At 44.4% G+C, this 19,472-nt stretch overlaps 3 protein-coding genes across 3 annotated transcripts; all 3 read right to left on the bottom strand.

Moving 5' to 3' along the window:
* Positions 1–1,655: 1,655 nt before the first annotated feature.
* Positions 1,656–6,494, bottom strand: DBR1 (debranching enzyme 1). The gene is made up of 10 exons (XM_048713489.2): positions 5,980–6,494; positions 5,711–5,827; positions 5,033–5,190; positions 4,409–4,530; positions 4,039–4,232; positions 3,046–3,228; positions 2,839–2,957; positions 2,595–2,734; positions 2,259–2,339; positions 1,656–2,004 (listed from the first exon to the last, which is right to left on the bottom strand). The coding sequence occupies exons 1-10, from the start codon at positions 6,226–6,228 to the stop codon at positions 1,901–1,903; spliced, it is 1,467 nt and encodes a 488-aa protein (XP_048569446.2). The 5' UTR covers positions 6,229–6,494; the 3' UTR covers positions 1,656–1,900.
* Positions 6,495–6,648: 154 nt separating this feature from the next.
* Positions 6,649–7,192, bottom strand: LOC125550483 (uncharacterized). Its single transcript, XM_048713490.2, has one exon. The coding sequence runs from the start codon at positions 7,075–7,077 to the stop codon at positions 6,787–6,789; it is 291 nt and encodes a 96-aa protein (XP_048569447.2). The 5' UTR covers positions 7,078–7,192; the 3' UTR covers positions 6,649–6,786.
* Positions 7,193–8,080: 888 nt separating this feature from the next.
* FIP1[V] (FIP1[V]-like protein) lies at positions 8,081–18,922 on the bottom strand. Its single transcript, XM_048713491.2, has 9 exons — positions 18,112–18,922; positions 16,418–16,641; positions 15,913–16,042; positions 15,746–15,814; positions 15,519–15,662; positions 14,739–14,840; positions 14,376–14,656; positions 11,887–13,531; positions 8,081–9,430 (listed from the first exon to the last, which is right to left on the bottom strand). The coding sequence occupies exons 1-9, from the start codon at positions 18,814–18,816 to the stop codon at positions 8,864–8,866; spliced, it is 3,867 nt and encodes a 1,288-aa protein (XP_048569448.2). The 5' UTR covers positions 18,817–18,922; the 3' UTR covers positions 8,081–8,863.
* Between the last annotated feature and the right edge of the window lie 550 nt (positions 18,923–19,472).

Genomic DNA, 19,472 nt, shown 5'->3' with positions numbered 1-19,472 from the left:
CGCCACCGCCTGAGGCAACATGATGGATAGCAGTAGTGCGGGTGAATGTGGATAAACTCTATGTTGGAACTATCGTGGATTTGGCAAAAAGCTATAACAGTCAGAGAGGTTCTAGACCTCGTTAATAAATTTGCCCCTTTAGTGTTGTGCCTCTGGAAACTCAGTTATGGAAAACCCAAATAGAAAACTTGCAAGATCTTTTGGTTATGATAATTGTTATGCTCTCTCAAGTGATTAGGCAATTCATGAAGATGTTTTCTAGAGCCTTCTATTCGTGTATTCTTTTATTGGTAGCTTCCTGGCCGACTTGGAGATCATCTCATCACATGCCCAGGACCCAGTGGGAGCTCACTAGACTCGACCTATTTGTCGCAGATGGATCCTCCACCCTAGCACATGATGAAAAAAAAATGTTGATGCAGTTGTTTCTAGGTCAAAGAACCGAGGGGTGGTGGCCCTATCTGTTGCACTTTTGGCGCATATCAGTGGCCTTCAATGGTTGCTTGTCCAAGTATTTCTGACCCAACTACCTTCAAAGCCCTGGTGTGTAGAGAAGCTCTTGCCTCGCAGCAGACTTGCGGCTGCAACACTACATCATTGCATATGATTGTTAAGAAGTGGTCAGCCCATCAACAACGGATTCCAACCTAGCTACCTTACCGTCCTCATGGAGATCAATCAACATATGAGAGACTTTCATGAAGTTTGTTTTACACATGAAGATCGGACGTCAAATATGCATGCTCATGATCTAGCTCACAACTATCTTTATGTTATATGGGCACCATTTGTGGCTCTTGAACTCCCTAGACATTGCTATTGTACCCCCATTCCATTGAATAGTAAAGAGAGCTAGATTTTCCCTCAAGAAGAAAACTAGTTTGACCTACTAAAAAAGAAATTTTTGTACCAGTTGATTCTAAAAGTAAGATTGATCCCTTAAAAAAATTGATACCAGTTTGGGGCAGTAACTTATCGAAGACGTCTCGACTCAAAAAGGGGGAAAATAAGAAATAAGAAAAACTTATCGTCGTTATCAAGGTCTTCCACAATCATCTACGTCGGTTCCCCTCATATCATGTGGCCTCCCGTCATATCTTCGACGATCAGGGTCTTCCTTTCATGCGTCCTTCATCCACATCCCATTGTGTTTTCACTGGCGACGTCGAGGAGCTAGCAATGTTTTAGTTTCTCCTATTTAGTCCCTTTTAATGGTTCGGTGATGAATCAACAGCTTGACGGCTTGTCTTTTGAGGATGAATCAACATCTTGATGGCTTGTCTTTTGAGGAGTGTACCCGGTTACGGTACGTTCAATGGTACAAGATTTTACACCTAGTGTTGGCCTGTTGGGCTCATGCTGCTATTCAAAACCTTTTGAGTTTAGCCAAGTATGCTTTCCTGTAGGTTTATACCGTGTGCATAGACTATCAACATGTGTTTAGCAGAACTTTGGTGATTTCAAATGCTTTGATATCTTTTGAATATGTATGTGCTTTGTTTTGTTTCGGTTTCCTCAATCTATAGCAATCTCCTCACTTGATTAATAAAATTAATCATTGTTCTGAAAAATATATATATATGAGACCAAAGACTCGTCGACAAAAAAACTTTGCAGTTTCTTTACTCTAAAATATAAAAGATTGACATTGTTAGTTTAAAAAAACGTAATATCTCTAAAAAAATCTGCATTGTGCTAGCATATAACTCCAGTTACACCTCGTAATCAAGCAAGGTTACTGTACGGTACTGCGGTCTACAAGTTAGTTTTCCTTCTGCAGTTATGCTCTACAGAGGTAATGACATCCATCAACATAGCTGGCAACAAAACCCTGGACGCAGGGATATACAACAGAACTTGTCCTAGTTAAACCTCCAACGAATCCACTACTTTAAGTGCTTCACTCCTCATCATCTTCGTCGTCTTCAACTTCATCGGGGAGCTCTATGTCTTCGTTGTCAAGTGCAGGTGCTGCCTGAGAGCTCGATACGTTTATATCAGCACCTGTCAAGATGAGTAACCACAAGTCATCACAAAGTATAACCACAGCAGAACAACTGTTCTTCTTTTGGTAACAAATAGTTTGAGTGAGCGTAAACGAAAATAATATTGATGAAGTGCAAACTGACTAGGTCAGACCCACAAGCAGCCAGTTCTTAGCTTAGAGTGCATGAAACTCAGAGTTTAGATGTTACCACAAAAGAGACTAGGCTACAGCCATAAGCATTTATCAGGGAGAGAGAGAGAGAGAAACATACCGCCAGGATTAGACGAGTCCAGCAGATATGGGAGTTCTAAAAACTGGAGAAATGATTCAGTTTGTGGGTTTCTGCAAGGAACTGTGTAGCACAAGAACCATGTAAAGCACACATCAGAAGTTTGACAAAGAAAGAGTTCAAATGCTTAGAATCAGATACTAGTTTGTGATACTTTAAATACAAAAAACAACTAGAATGAAAGCAATGAACTGTGACATAAGATGAAATTGTGGAACTAAAGGAAAACTATATGGTAGCTCAAGATCAAGAAACATTTCGACAGTAGAATCCATAATATTTATGGCTCACAGTGAAGACATGACTATTAAAGCTTACCTGCTATGGGGGGGTTATAAACTGGCCTGGACGGATCATAAGGTGGAGCAGTCTGGACAAAATCAAATGTCTTAGCCCCTCTAGCATTCAACTTGCTCCTAACCCACTGCCGGTCATCTTCAATATCAAGTTCTTCATTCCTGTCAGATAAGCCAATTGAATTACTCCAGCTTTGTCATTTATTGTATATTTTAAGAATATTCATTACACTGTAACAAACAAACAAGACAATTTATGCACCAACCGAATTGTACACGGCATCCGAGTTAAGGGGAAAGCACTATTGAATCTCCGTGTTATTGCAAGCCATTCTTCGTCATACTGAATTTCATATGGTCCCGGATTGGATGGAATGTCTATTACCTAAAATTGATTGACATCTCAGAACAAATATGTGCAAGGAACTTATTTGTAGTGGTTCAAATGTCTGTGGTAGAGGAGATAGTAGTACCTGCAAAAAATTCCGCCCGGGAAGGCACTTATCAAGAGCAAGAAACTTAGTCGTAGGTCCATCCTCACCATGTTGAATGATAGCTGGAAATCTACAATGAAGATGAGCTGAAAACCAGTACGGTGGTTTTAATTTGTTCAGTAATTTTGCTGCAGATTCACTGCCTAATGTTCTCTCGTTGACCTGAAATGACAAGAGAACAGAACATTAACAATAGTTTGATATGTGTGTAGGGAAGCATGAAGCATTCCATTTTTGAGGAAGTAGTCTCAATCAAACACTGTGCATGTCAGACCACAGTAGTCATCAGCTCACCATACGAAACTTGATGCCATAGGGATTAACATTATCATTTTTAGCTAAAATACTAAGGTTTATCTAGTGTACCTTTACAAGATTAATTAGCAAAAAAAGGAGAGAGAAACAGTCCTTAGCTGATCACAGATGCTGACACAACACTGGAAACTGTTTCACTGCAGTAATTATCATGAAAAATGTGGCATCGCTTATTTATTATATTATTCTTTGGCTTTGACTCAAAATGTGACATTGTCACACAATAAAGTCAACACACTCCCTTGAGGCATTTTCACAAGGTTGGTGGATGATGAGTAATGAAAGGCATATGTTATAGAGAGTTGCAATGGTTTGAATGCGTTGCGTACTAGGATCTAGGTAGATAGGAGGGAAGGCTCTCACTCCAGGGGCAAGATAGAAGAACCACTCTTCTAATTCTTGCTTGGCTCTATTCCTCACAGAGGGTTCTCCTTATAGAGGACTAACAATCCAATCTAAGAACAAATCGTAGATCTTATGTCTAGTTGGCTTAACGCCCAAGCTAAAATAGATCTTAATTTAAAGGATAAACTACCAAATTAATAAATCATTGGAATCTTCCCCCTAACTTGGTGCTGGGTGGGTCGTGTACTACGCGGACATAACAAATGTGTAACACAAAATAATCCCCTATGTCAATTGGCAACTTGGTATTACCTCTTCTTTGAAGAACGGTTTCTCTCGAAGGAGCCTCTCCCGGTTTCCATATTCAGTAATGCCAAGAGGCCAGTCATGTGACATGAATATATCTAGAGGCTCCTTCACATGCATTAGCTTGAGAACATCGTAATGCCTTACATGGTACACTGATCGTATAGTAGCATTATCGTATGGAGGCCTCTCATGGTGTCCTGCATAGATTGGCAATAATAATTCTGAATGCTTTGTTCAGGGTCTAATGAAATTTACAGTTCTAGTTTAGGATCCTTCTTCAATAGGCTTCTACTCCCTAGACAATAACCTCTAGATGCAACAAAAAAAAACTTCAAACTACAAAGTATCCCAAGCAAGATATTAATAAACTTGCCTCGGTAATAATCATGTTGCTTATGTATTCCTGACATTCCACCAATTCGAATATTTCCAAACTTAACAACACCAGCAAACCCCAAGAAGTAGATGTTAGGTGCTGCCCATCCTCCATAGTACCTGATAGTGGTTACACCACAATTAGAAAACAGCAGGCATTGCATTTTTCAATAAGCAAGACAACACCTCATCATTGAACAACAATACTCAAATATGTTGAGTAAATCAATGTATCCAATGACTGAAAGCTGTTGAGCTACTTGTTATTAAACTCCTAAGCAGATATTAGTTCAAAACAAGGGACAGCCTTAGATTCAAAACAATGCCTTTCTCCCTTTAATTCTTTTCTTTACATCCCGATGTTTCTATGAATAGTTATTGGACAACACACTTCCATACATAGATCATCCTTGTCCCAGTTAGAATTTTTTTTTAGATTGAAAATTTGAGTAAATATCATGGAAATTTTCAGATTACTGTGCTTCAATCCTTCCTAAATTTTTACATGCAAATTCTAGTTATTGTCCTACAAAGTGAAAATATAGAATAAGGTCCCACAGCTAAACTAAACCACGGATTGGTATTTTGAAAGTTGTGTCGGGCATAAGTGACAGAGACTCACAGTTCCCACAAATAATTGGCTGCTTCATGATTCCCGCCGATGAAGATAGTTGGGTATGGGGCAACTGCTTGCCCAGAGTAGTACTTCCAAAACGAGTTCATGGTACGAAACTTTGGTGGGACATTTACACACTGTAAATCACTCTCATTCCTTACAGCCTGCATGAAAAGGTGCAATGTCAGAATGTGAAATATGTCAACACGTACATAGAATTACTACCGAACATTAAACTATGACCATGTGAAAAATCAACTTGTCCATGCTCCATAGAACCGAGCCAGATATGACCTTCTTAAGGACAGTAAGATAAATATATTTCCGTAACAAAGGGCCCGGCATGACCAGACCCAGTAAGACAAATATTGCAGCATTTCAATTCAAGGGAAGTGTGTGGTAGACTTAGAAAATGCTGTGATACCCTAGCCAGATCAACTATCTATTCCAACGAGTAACAGATATGTTAGGTTAACTTCAAACAAACAACCAGCCAGCAGCTAGGCCATTGTGAACCAGACAGATCCCATGTCCCAAGCAGGTGCGTGCACGACATGATGCAAAACAGCATACACCACCGTCGAGCCAAACTGTAAGCTCGCAATGTATTCAAGGGGAAAAAAACAAACTCCAGCTCCAATAAAGGAGCGTGGGCAGAGGGGACTGCCTGCAGCCTGAGCGCACCTGGAAGTCGCCGCAGCAGATGAGGAGGTCGATCTTGATACCCTCGGCCGCCTCGAGCCGCTGCATCGTGTCGTAGACCTTGTCCAGCTCCCCGTGCATGCATCCCTCCACCGCAATCTGCACAGGACACCCGGCGAGGCATTACGTCGAGCACGTGGCCTGCACGCCGCATAAACTCCCCGAACCAGAAACCTATTGACCGGTACTCGGGGCACATACGGCTGCATCCAGAGAAACGTAGAGCATGAGAGGTTCGTCTGATCACTCACCTTCATGGCGTGCAGTGCGGGGTGCGCCGGCTGGTCGGAGGGGGCAACGAACGCCGGGGGAAGCGGCAGTGGCAGAGGTTGGGTGAGGCCTTGGGGGTGTCGAGTTCTTTTTTTCGCGGTTGGGCAGGGGGTTAAGTAAAGTTTGGGGGAGAATTTCTGGTGGCCCACGGGCCCAGTTAGAGCTGTGGGCCGAATCCTCTGCTGTCCGCCGGATTCAGCACTGGTGGCCAGCCCACAGCTGTAAACCATGTCCCCCTCAAAAGAAAAAAATGTGAATCATGTCAAGGGATCTTAGGCAAAAAGAAAAGGTCGAGGGATAAGATCGTAACGTACTGCTACTGATCTCTTTTGTACTTTCAAATGTGTTACTGGTCTCTTGGCAATGCTTATCCATGGCGAGCTCATGTCGAGGAGACGAGGAGCGTGAAGAAAACTACGCAAATTCACCGTTACGAGGGACAAACTTTGCAAGTTCATAGACCCACTTAGCAGTTCAGAATGGTGTTTAGGCGATTCTGGATAGGATTTGAAAATTATCCTTTTCAAGGACGCTCCAAGTTCAGAAGCTAGCAGCGTGAGGACACGACGACATCGAGCCCATGTATACCAAATCTTATGATCGGGATAATTCAGAAATCAGTACTACCCAGGATTTCACACAGCAAGAAAGAAAGAAGGGAAATTCATATGCACAGTCACATTTTATCTACACATATGCTGCCATTGCCAACGATCGGCACGGCACATGATTGAACGGCCAAAGAGGCAGAAGCTACAGGAGCACGCGGAAATTCATTAAGATAGGCTTCAGGACGACCAGCAGCTGAGCCGCACGGCCTCGTCGAACTTGCTCGCCAGCGTCGCGGGCTCCTCCTCCTCGCCGCCGGCCCGACGCGCCCTCTCCTTCCCGTCGTGCACCGCCGCATCCCGCCGCTTCGGCGCCAGGACGCCAAGGGAGAAGAAGACATTGCCGAAGCCGAACCGGAAGCCGCCGGTGCCGGCGCCGGCGCCGGCGCCGTCCTTGCCGTGCGGCGCGTCGGCGGGGCCGTGGTGGAGCTGGTGGTAGCTCAGGAACAGCATCGACGCGCTCGGGGCCATCGCCTAGCTATCTATGATCCGCTGCGATCGACACTTTCAGAATGAACACGACGATCTTGGATTGGATCAGATTGGTTTGCGATGGATTGGATTGGGATGTATAGCTCTGCTGGATTCTGGGCTTCCTCGGGTATTTATATGGGGGGAATGCGGGCTTTGATCGTTCGTTCGTTGGAGAGGGATGGGCGTGACGTGGCTGTTGGATCGGATAGGGCGGGCTCGCCACGTCGGCAAGGGGGCGCGTGCCGCCCGGGGTTTCCCGGGGGAAACCAGTGGGCTGTGTTGGAAGGTCCGACCGGGTGGCCCGTGGTATCAGCGGGGTCCGGTGGGCTCGCGGCGCGAACCCGTGGGAGGAGCGGGCGGGGCACGGGGCGCGCACGCGGCACGGCCGCACCCCGTTTTGTGACGAGCTCGGGCTCAACGGCCAGCGAACGGGCGAGGGTGCCGCTCCTACGGCGGCACGAGGCGGCACGCACCCCCGTGGCGGGGGGAATCTCACCACACCATCGTCCGGTGGGTGATGAAAGTTTCTTTTTCCAAGCTGGTGAGGGCAAAGCTTCACCACACGATCGTCCGGTTGGTGATGATTTTTTTTTTCTAGCTGGTGAGGACAAGGTTTCACCACACCATCGTCCGGTTGGTGATGATTTCTTTTTTCTAGCTGGCGAGGACAAAGTGTTTTTTTTTTGTTGAACTGAGGTGAGGGCAGTGCTGGCACGGGGCCCGGTGGGAGGTCAGCATCGCCGCCCGCCCCCCTGCCGTGGGCGTACCGGCGACCACCAGTCGGTCCACGAGGATGTGCCGCTCATTCGTGGCCTAGCCTGACGGCTCAGGTGGTTCGGCGCGAGCCTGACGCAACTCTTGATTTCTATGCTGCAAGTCAATGGCTGGCTGCGTCGTTGACATCAGCTCGCAATAGGGGAGCAATTTCACTATTTTACTAGCACCTTCAAACAGATATGCAACTAAAAGTGCTAACTAAAATTCAATCAGGCGACAAGACTGGCATCTTAAAGTCAGTTTTTTCATAGGCAAAATTCATGTACATCGCTAGAAAAAAGAAGCTAAACAAGCATATAACCTTTTTTTACCTACCACTGTCTACAGGTATAGAATATTATCGCATGCATTGTCCACGACATTCACTGCAACATGCACTTCTACTATAGAATCTATCTTGTTGCATCCTATGCACACCAGTCCAAGAGATTATCATAATGTACATACACATAATAATATCAAACATAAACAGCAGATGTCATAACTCGAAGCACTCCCGAGATCCCCAGCTCTTCTTGGTCCACAAACAAAAGCTTTCAAGTAACACCAGTAGAAGAGTGATGCAAAATCCAGTGTGCCCATGGCAGCTCATAACAAGGCGCCTTGCAGCATCCCCACGCCAGCTTCAAAACTGCCTTGTGGCTCCTTTGGGTAGCAGATGAAGCTGGAAACCTCCAAGGTTTCCCACAAAGAACACATAGCTACCCGGAGTCTGGTGGCGCACCAGTGCCACACATTTCCGATCCCCGCAAATGAGGGGAGGAATCGGAAAAGATAAATGAAGTATCCAGGTCCCCGGCCACAAATGAACATGTATGTATGGTTACAGTTACAGATCTAAGTTATACAGTACAAATCATACATCAGTTCAACTTTCAGTTGTAACAGAGAAAAGCATTGCGCGAGCTCAGCTGTGCCGCGACTTCTTCAGATGACGATATGTTTCCAGCTTCCATGAGCTGTGCCGCCACTTCTTCAGATGAGGATATATGTTTGTGAGTTCCAATCAACTCCCAGCCCATCTCCTCTTGCGAGCTGGCCGCTCAGGCTTCACTTCAACGTCAGCAGCAGGCGATTCATTCTGGGAAGTCTGCACTTCAGCATCAACCTTTTTGTTCTGGGGTACCTCCTTCTCGCCAGGCATGGGAAGTTTGAATCGTTCGCTTCTTCTCTTGAGCCTCTCAACCGTGTCTAGATGTCGGTCACGCTCTTCAGCCGTCATCTCAGAGGCTTGCCCATTATCACCACTGTTCTTCATGTCCGAACTGACAACTATAGCAGGAACATCAGATTTACCTGACGCATCAGCAGTGGGGGGTTGAACATCAGCTTCGATGGAAGGAAATGCATGTGTGGTCTCATTATCAATAGTACTATAGTCAATCTCTTTGTGGCTTGTCCATCGCTCCAGCTTAGACCGACCCCTTCTTGAATCATCGGTATTCTCATCATCTGACATGGCTTCTTCTTCCCCTTGTTTCACAAATGAATCATGTTGAGGATTCTTGCTCGTTTTGGATGATGTAGCATGATCCCTACCATTTTGTTGCTCCCTCCCTCCTTTCGCCTCAACCTATACAAAGTTTTGTTTGCATTTGGGTTGAGGGTGAATATTCCAAAGAGTTAAAACAAAATCTAAAGACATAAGCCCACCAAGCAGTAAATTTCCACAAAAAAATCATATGCTTATTCATATACCGGTGCCGTGCTCTTCATTTTTCAACTAGCAGCAAGTTTTCTTTGCAAGAGAACTATACTCTTTGTTATTCAACAGAGACCAAAATGTTGCAGATGAGTAAACACATAAATCAGTTCACCCCATGAATGAAATCTAGCTAATTCTTAAACATGGACAGCATGCATTAAAAACCAGAGGTGCACTCAGAAACCAGAGCCACTAGTGTGCCACCAGCCGACCAGAAGAATGTTCTATAAAGAATTCCAGTGTGCATAAATACGTCTGATAATTATCCATGCAAATCATGAAGCGATCCAAAATCATTAAGAAGGCCGACACCAGTTGAATTTTATGTGAAGTTTCTAGTGCCTGATTGTAACACTCAATGCGCATGCAAATTTTCTGCCCAGACAAGAAAGATCTAAATGCCTCACAACTCACAAGCAATAAACAGGTACATCCTTTACAGTGGCGGAGGATGAGGAAAGGAACCAGCACACGTGTTTTATAATTGGCCTAGTATGCAGAAGAGAAAAGGCTACATTTTACCAAAAGAATAGTAGATGTCTTCAATGCTCCATGCGTACCGGGAGAGGGTACAGACTGTGGATCGGCAACTGATTATTCAGTAGTATTGTTCATTTCTAGACAGCATCGTGCAAGGGTAAGGCCGTCTAGAAATACCCTTCCAAATCTACATGGTTCTGGTCTTACTCCCAAGCTAAAGATATTCCAGACACTCGCCCGGTCACACTTGTGCACTAGATAACTACCCTATTTCTATGCAGCAACTGCCCCCCTTCGTTGATATCTGACATCCCCACAATTTTGGTTTATCAAGGTAACGTAACACTCGAGCGATAGCTCTTGGTAGTTAGTATCCCCCACCTTGCCCTACAACAGCCGTAGGCCAAGCAATAGACCATGTGCCCCCCTAGTAGCCACTCAACAACATTCTATGACCGCCCACTACAGACTAGGTGATGATCGTCTGTCTTGTCCAGTGACCAACCACTGTCATACTTGATGGTCACCACCACGAATGGTGAATATCGCCGCAGTGTACAATTGAATCAAACTGGTGTTTATGTATAATATAATAAAGGATTTTTGTTTGCAGGGTAACATAGTTGAATGCTTAATGAGAATTTCTTAGGAAAAATGCATGCAAGGTGCAGAAAATGCAAAAACACGCGTCAGTCAACTGTTTTGCTGTATTGTGTTTTGGCTTGTAACTTCGCCATGTGACAATCTGCCTTGACGTCCCCAAGAGAAAATTCTATCATGTATCTAACTATATACTACTCCCTCTGTTCCAAATTACTCGTCGCAAAAATGAATGTATCTAGAACTAAAATACATCTAGATACATCCATACCTGCGACAAGTAATTCGGAACGGAGGGAGTAGTTGTTTTGCTAACCTAATTGTAGTAGCAAACACTAGTAAACCCTCGTGTCGATCTACTCTTCAACTGCAGAGCCACACAATTCTGCCGTGAGGTCACTTGCTCAACCTCAACTTCTGATATTCTTCTTGGCAATGACAAACAGCATATGTTCCAGTTTTCCTCAGACCAATTCATCACTTCCTTTGGGTGTGTAACTAACTAACCATGCTAATTGATCATTTTGGATGCCTCTGTTAACAGGCTGATTACGTATATTTTTTAACACTGCAACAGGGAATTCAATCGTGTTCCTCGATGCCACATCGTTGTTGAGCATATTACATCACAGTAAGGCTGATTATGTATAGGAATTAGGAAAGAATATGCATCATACTTAATTGTGACTTAATTTGGTTTAAATAATAGTGTGGTTTATTTGGAACCATTGCGGCGAACTGTGTGGGCACTCAAACAGTAACATAAAAACACAGCAACAAATCTGACCATACTCAACTTGTCAAATTTACAAATAAGAAAAACGGCACTTGGATATCATATTACGATTAGGCTTTGGCAGAAAAATAAAACAATCAGCAAAGAATTATGAAAACAAATTCACTGACTGGCCCAGAAAACATAAAGGTAAATGGTTGTCACCAATTATGCAACACAACTTTGCTTGGAATAAGGACCATGTAGTATTTAAGTAAAAGCCCTTCTTTTAAAAACAAAGTACAAACCCTATGTGCATGTTAAGTATACATCCTATCATAAATTCATGATTATTGCAATATCTTTTGTAACACAATAAGGTATAAGATCTGCAAAACTTTAAAAACACAACACTAATCTGTTTCAAGTCAGATGTCTCAAACACACATCACCACCTCGTGATTAGTCAATCGCCTGAATTTCTAATGCCTATGTCTTTCGAAAGTTACTTTCAACAAGAATTTCATACCTTCCCACTACGAAAGCTTTCATGGTCTTCCCGTCTTCTCTTGCTAGATCTGTGAAGATCTTGCTCATTTGGCACAGAGCCTCTGCCCTTTCTTGTGCTCTCCCTCGGCTTATCCCTACTAGCCTGGCGAGCATCAGAACTGCTAGATACACGATTATTGTCATGAATCTTGTTTATTTTATCTTGTCTGGAGTTCCTTTCATTGTTATTTGGATTGTCATCACGTGGACGCACATCAGCTCGCCCTTTATTCTGCGTGCTGTTTTCTTCTGCACCTTGACCTCTCCTCCCAGGCTCATTTTGTTTGTTGCGCTCTAGGGTTTCTTTGCTCAACAATGCAGATCTTGATTCATCCTTCTTCCTACCACCACCGACAATTTTGTCATCCATAACCCGTCCACCCCGACCAGTTCCTCTGCCTTCTTCTCTCTGAAGGAGCAGTGTGCTTTCATGCTTAGGCCTCTGCCTGTCGTCCTTTTCTCTCTGTCGCAAGTTGTCCTCTTTATTCTTCACAATACTACGATCATCAGCCTTCTCCCGCATCCTAACACCATCGTCTCTTCTTTTCTGATCAATTCCATCATCCCGTTCTCTCTTCCTTCTGTTTGGATCATCCCTTCCTCTATAACCGTGGACTGCATCTTCATTCTCAGGTTTCATTCTCCTGGTGTTCTCTTCATCTTTCTTTCTCTTGATATGAGAATCATCTAAACTTTCACGACTATTCAAAACCATATCACCACGCTCTCTTTGTCTAGAGCCCCTCCAGTCACCATCATCCAGCAATTTCCTTGGATGAGGATCTTCATCCCTGTCATTCCTATCAATAGGTCTCAACTTATTTCTATGTCTTGCACCAACTTCAGCATTGTAGTTGAGTCTCAAATCTTCCTCCTTGCCTCTTCTGTTGTGCATGCTGTCTTCTCTCCTCTGCAAAATTTCAGTCTCTCTTACCCTATCAAAACTTTTACCGCGTATGTCCCGATCTCTGTTCCCGTAAGGATGGTGGATATCATCCCTACCTCTAGAAGCCAAATGTGTCCTTTCTATTTCAGGTTTGACGTCTCGAGCAGACACGTCCTTTCGACGGGGATCGCGTTCTTCTCCATCATGATGCCTTCTCACATCATTTACACGCCTGGACCGCCTATCTTGCAGAACTTCTTCACCAGATTCAAGGCGTTTCTGATGATCTTTGCTGCTACCAGACCTCACTCCTCTACTGTTTTCACTATTCAGTGTCTTCAAATCGACTTGATCACTACTATTAATGAGTCCAGGGGGCTGCTCAACCTTAGAAATGATCTTCTGCCTTTTACTAGAATGATCCTCATTATCATCCTCATTCGTATCGCTAGCCATGTGAGGTTCTGAGATAGCATCATCAGCATCCACTTCAGCACTATCAACCAAAGCAAGCCTATCATCATTATCAGCAAATTGATCTTCTGTGCTCAGCTTGTCTGTCGTTTCATCAGCAACAGTAGGTGACCGTTTTAAGCCATCCTTAGTTTCTGAGTCATCAACAGGTTTGCTATCTCTCGGGGTATCACGGCGTCTCTTTGAGGATGTTGCTTTGCGAGGTACTTCATTGGAGCTTTCAGCTTCTCGGCTAGGGTTTACACCCTGAGAGCGTCCTTTCAACCTTTTAAAGAACAATTTGAGGGCAAGCATCAGAGATACAACTTCGACAAAAACAAAGAGCTGAAGGACGTAAAACCAAAAAATACAAGAAATATGGGAAGCATATGCTAGAGAAAATGGAACAATGACATCATCCAAAGATCTCCAGAATCCACATCCTGGCATTAACCTTGCAATCGGGCAAGAGACTAATGAAATACTGGAGGGCTTGGATATTGAAACACAATACATACTACCACATCATGGAATGACAATCCATCAGTTAAATGTAACCGTGCATGTGAATGACAATCCATCAGTTACGTGTAACAGTGCATGTGAATAGTGGTAGAAGGGGTATCACTGTGGCATGAATTGCTGGCCACTTGGCTCCTTAAGTGAGAGCACCTTGGCCATGATCTGGTCTATTTAAGATGGAATGTGCAATGGCCTTTGCCTTCAAGAAACTAGACTCATATAAACTAAACTTGGCTCCTTCACTGAGAACATCTTGGCTATGATCTGCTCTAGTGAAGGTGGAATGTGCAATGGCCTGGCCTTCAAGAAACTAGACTCACTGTAATACCTCACTTCACTATGATCTTTCGAACAGGACTACTACTTAAAGGCTAAAAAGACCACCGCAACTGGCTCACTCTAATCCGGAAGTAACATTCATGTGATCACACCAATAAAGACTAGAACTCAGTTTGCGGTTGTTGAACTGCTATGTGCTGAATTATCTATAATGTGATGCAGAAAATTAGTTCTGAGAAAACGAGATTATCAAAATCAACCGTAATGCAAACTGCAGCACGCATAATTTAGCCAGGATTAACAAGTTTGGTTTTGTAGATACTGCATACCTTACTCCACGAGATGGAGAGCCCCTTATTTTGTAGTTCGGCGGGGAACGGCCCTGAACATCTGATGTGAGCATATCACCTTCAGATGAGACAGGCAACCTTCTGGTATGTTCTGCCTTTCCCAAAGAGGAATTATAAGAAGAATTGTTCGTCTTCTCTGGTGTATAGACCTCGCTCTCCTCAACACCGTTGCTTTTTTTACCTCCTTGAGAATCCTTCTCAGACTGATCCACTGAACTATCAGCAACTATTGGATCATCTGCCGGAGGCTCACATACAATCTGAAACCCAAGACAATGCTTAGAATTGAAAAGCTACTAGTGAGACAACTTAAATATATGCCAAAGCAGGATCACAGCTTACCTCTATAACAGAATCTGATTCACGGTTTCGACCTGGACGTGTATCAGCAGACGGAAAACGTTCTCCATAACCAGTTTCAACTTGTATAGGTCTGCCCGTCATCTGGAGAGGGAAAAAAGATGCTCTTAGTAGTTTGACTGAACAGTGAACGGTAACACCAAACAAATAAAAGAACAAAAAAACACCTACAATTTTTTGATAGTTTTGCATGATGACGAACACAGTTTTCTTGACTTACAATGAGGAACTAATTTCTTAGTAGTAGTTTAATAAAATAAAGATAACTCAAAACTACAGAATGGTAACCAAATGTCACATGATAACTGAAAAGATGCACATGGTTGTGTGTCGAAAACTGTTTTGTAGCACATGTACAAGTTTACAACAGAATGTGAGAGTACATAAGTAAACAAGGACAACTAAACATGGCACTCCCTCCGTTTTTGTATACAAGGCCTTTATCACATTTTTAAGATACCAAGAAAACAAAGCCAACTAATAATGGTAGATTAATTGTGTGGAAAACCTCTCGTGTTCCGGGCTAATTAAACATGTTGCATGTGGTGCCACTTTCTCTATGGCTGCATGCAACATTTGCATAAATAAGCACCATCATGCTAGGCAAAAATCTAATTGATTCTTCTCAGGAAGAGATAATGGCCTTGTATAGAAGCAAATTGTATTTTTGATAGTGGCCTTTGTATATAAAAAAGGAGTGTGTATGAAAGATTATGAAAAATGTGAACCAAATACATGTACACGAGACATCGTGGGGGTTACCACTGCAGGTCGGTTGCTTGTAGGAACTCTCCCTTGGGCACTGAAATCTGTATGTCCATTATCTACTTTATTCCGATTATCAGCAGAAACGTCATGATGGCCAGCCGCAGCAGCTAGCTCCGGTGGCAAATCTGGATCGTAGTCCTGAATGAGACCAATTAAATACTGTTAACAGGCACAAAAGTACATAGCTTGCATTGGATCAAGCAAATGAGGTTACAAGGAACCTGTTCTGAGCGCCCACTCTCGTACACCCGTATTCTAGATTGCATTGTGGACTCCAATCGTGATTGATCCTGGTGAAAAATATATCAGTACTTTACAGAAGGACAAAATAGAAGGGGGGGGGGGGGGGGGGGGCTATATTGCCACCAAATGTTAAACAAGGACTGACCAGTTGCTTGCAGTAGTCTTTCCATTTCTCCTCATCAAGCCCAAAGTTGAAGAAGTCTGAAATTTCAGCACCAGGGTATTTCCATGGCTTCTCCTCAAATGTGGTGTCAATGTCAATATCAAAAATTATCCTGGGACAAATAAATTATGTTGAGGAGAGGGCATATAATGAGCATAAATAGAATAGTTGTCCAGATGTAACTGAAATAACAACGGGAAGCACACAAATAATTCCTTGATTCCAACCTAGAATTCAATCCCCAGCCCCTCATCCAAAAAAAAAGGTAACAAATAGTGGTATATGGTTCTTGACTCTGCGCGCTTGAGTTGAGAATGCTAGATGTATTCTATGCGTTGAGTTAAATTCACGCAAAATTGGCATTTGCCAGAGCATGCAACAATAATAACCCTAATGCACACTCACAACTGCAACAGATAAACAGAGTTTGCAGCAAGCGAAGCATAAAATGACCTACAGGTCTTATCATGTCTACCAGTTAACTTACTTGTGAGGAGGAAGTGTGAAATCTAGTCCGCCACCAAAACCACGACCAGCACCACCCCATGGAGTCATTCCATAGCCTGAATGAAAACCTTTATTCATGCCCCTACCAGCACCAGGCCGCCAGTCTCCTCTTCCTCGACCAGAAAAAGGTCCAGGGGGTCCAGGTGGACGGAATTGGCCAGGAGCACTAGGAGCCCCACCGGTTGGAGCGCCAGGTCGTACATACTGCAAGAGGGAGAACAAAGATTATAAAAATAATCAAAGAGAAAGTTTAAAAAGTAAAAAAGGTGAATGAGAACACTCGTTTCCCAACCAACAACTTTCCAAGTACTTAACATCATCGCTTTGCCAGCAGTTAAGCCATGAGAACAGATGATGAATATATATGCAAAACATCATGTAGTTCGTGAAATGAACTTGAACTGTGCTTGATTTAATATTCAATTGGGGTTTACATGCTGTCCAGTATTGCCATTCTTTGAAAATGGTTTAGGAAAGTGTCATGTAGCAGAAGAACATATTTGATCCCACTACAGGTATTGCTTGATAACCAATTATTATATTAAAGATAATAGCATATGTACTGATGCATAGAATTTATCATTAACTTGCAAGAGATCTGATCTCACATCCCCAGGGTGTGAGTACGTAATTTGACTATGCTAGAGCTGACCACTTAGTTATATCCAGGCAGATATTAATAGAACAAAATTCCACACTGACAAAATGTGCCGATACATTTAGGATCGAACAGTTACAACTGCACCTAAATCATTCAAGTCTTCTTTGATCATACAGGGTCCAACCACAGTCAGATGGCCATTAGTCCTAAGAGTCCCAGTGCGGGATTGTTAAACACTCTCCTGCTAGAGGTAGAGTCAATATTTGTGTTCGCGGCAAGGAACAGGAAAACGCCTGTCAGCAGCTGTTTGCCAATTTCCCCATAGTTCTGTTGTTGAGTTTAGCACAGAGAAATAGCTAGAACTATCAGACCTACAGTTAGGGAGAATGTGACTTGAGCGCATACAGCCAACGAATACTGTAACTTGAGTGTGTATAGCCAGAACAATGAAATATTTTGGACACAGCCTGAAGATTGGGCTTTGACAAGCAAGCTTATGTACATCATAGTGCCTGCTCTTGGAGCTGGGTCAACTAATGTGTGCCTTATCTCTTACTGGACAAAAGTGATATTGCCAGCTTCGAGCACCTGCCGACCTTGTCACTATCTCCTATCATGAAATAACCGGCATGTTCCTCGAAATGGCTGACTTCATCCGCATCACACCAGCATCTGAAATGAAGTTACTGACTTGAAATTCAGTGACCAGTCTGTATCGATGCCACCATCTTGTTAACTACTTCACTAACTAAACAAAGAATTATAACCCCACGGGGATTAAACATTCAGAAGGCTCTTGAAGTTGCTATACGGAAGCATGAAAAAGTAAATGCAAAATCATTGTATTTCCCTTTGTTCCCTTTATATGTTATATAAATTGCATTTACAGTATACATTGTCGGACAGTAAGCAGGAATGCAAAAGAATCTAAGGAAGAAACTAAACTTTATCAGGAATTTACACAGTACAACGTAAAGCATAGCGAGTTGCAACCGGGGTTTACGCCGTCTCCCTCTTTGGGGGTGGGCCGAGCGCATCGAACATCGAACGGCTTCTTGGCCCGAATAACTGACCTTGAACATGGAATGGTGCTGCGGGTGGAACCCCGGGCCGCCGCCACTGTACCCGATCCTCCCGCCAGGCATGGGGCCCGTCTTCCCAGGCTCACCGCCCTCTTTTCTCTCTCCCTCGGGCCCAGCCGCTGTCCCGTCCTCCACCCACTCCTGCTCCTCCATGCCGGGGATGTGAGGTCCATCGGCGACGATGAGGAGGTCGTCCCCGTCCTCGTCGTCGCCTTCGTCCTCCCCGAGCCGCCGGCGTCCGTCCGTCTCGTTGAGCACGATCTGGAGGTCGTCCTCGCTGTCGCTATCCCACTCGTCGCTCCCGGCCGCACCACCGGCCGCCGCCGAGGACGAGAGCCCCGGGATGGCCGCCCCGGGGTCGTCCGCGCCGACCCCCATGAGCGGATCGGGATCCTCCGCGGCGGGGGGCGGCGGCTTCGCATCGACCTCGCGCTTCACGGCGGGGGGCGCGCCGCCATCGTCGTCCTCGTCGACCCAGTCGGTGGTGGGGTCGACCCCGGCGAGGGGGTCGCCCCCTCCGAGCAGCCAGTCGTCGTCGTCGTCGTCCTCGGCGCCCGCCGCCGCCGCGGCCGACGCGGGAGCTGGCGCGGAATTAGGGTTTGGGGCCGGGGCGGCGGGCGGCGGCGGCCTGGGGGGCTCGGACGTCGGGAGGACGATGTCCGTGTAGAGGTCGCCGAACTCGTCGTCGTCCTCCATGGCGACGGCGAGATCGGGCGGGGGAGGCCGGAGGCGGCGGGCGATGGGGGTGAGGGTCGGGGGAGAGTCGCCAAGTTCGTTTTGGAGCTCTGCCTATTAGGAGAAGGGCTCTCGGTTTTAGGGGTTCCTTGCTTATACTGACAAAAATAACTGTGAGATTTTTTTCCGAACGATTTGAAGATTGCTCACCACGCTTGCCGTGCGGTAAAATTAACTCAGAGATATTCTGATATCTCGGATCAGGATATGTAACATGTACATCAAGTGCTCACGGATTTACAGTACCATATCGTGTACGGGTTTTCAACTTGCAAGAGTTGATGTCTAGCCCTATTTTGTTCAACCAAATGAATTATAAAAAAATTTAAAAAAAATAAGCGGTTCATTTGGTTGGACTAGATAGGGCCACTGGCTACCCTAAACAATACACATTTGCACCCCTGGTTAAGCATAGAGAAAAGGATGTACAATTAACGCAATAAAAATTATATTTTTTATGAGACGCCTCCAAATGATATCCACCATAGAAACACACTCAAACTTCCGTTTGCAATACTCAAGTCGCAATCCTTGCATCATCGTGGTGTTCTCATCCTCGATAGCACAGTTGCGTTCTCCTCTGTCGATGTCGGAGTTCGAGTTCGTCGTGACGTCAA

Source organism: Triticum urartu, chromosome 4A, assembly GCF_056163025.1.
Source record: "Triticum urartu cultivar PI428250 chromosome 4A, HENAU_Tu73, whole genome shotgun sequence".
NCBI lineage: Eukaryota > Viridiplantae > Streptophyta > Magnoliopsida > Poales > Poaceae > Triticum > Triticum urartu.
The sequence above is the reverse complement of the archived record's forward strand: the minus strand, read 5'-3'. Positions and strand labels throughout refer to the sequence as shown.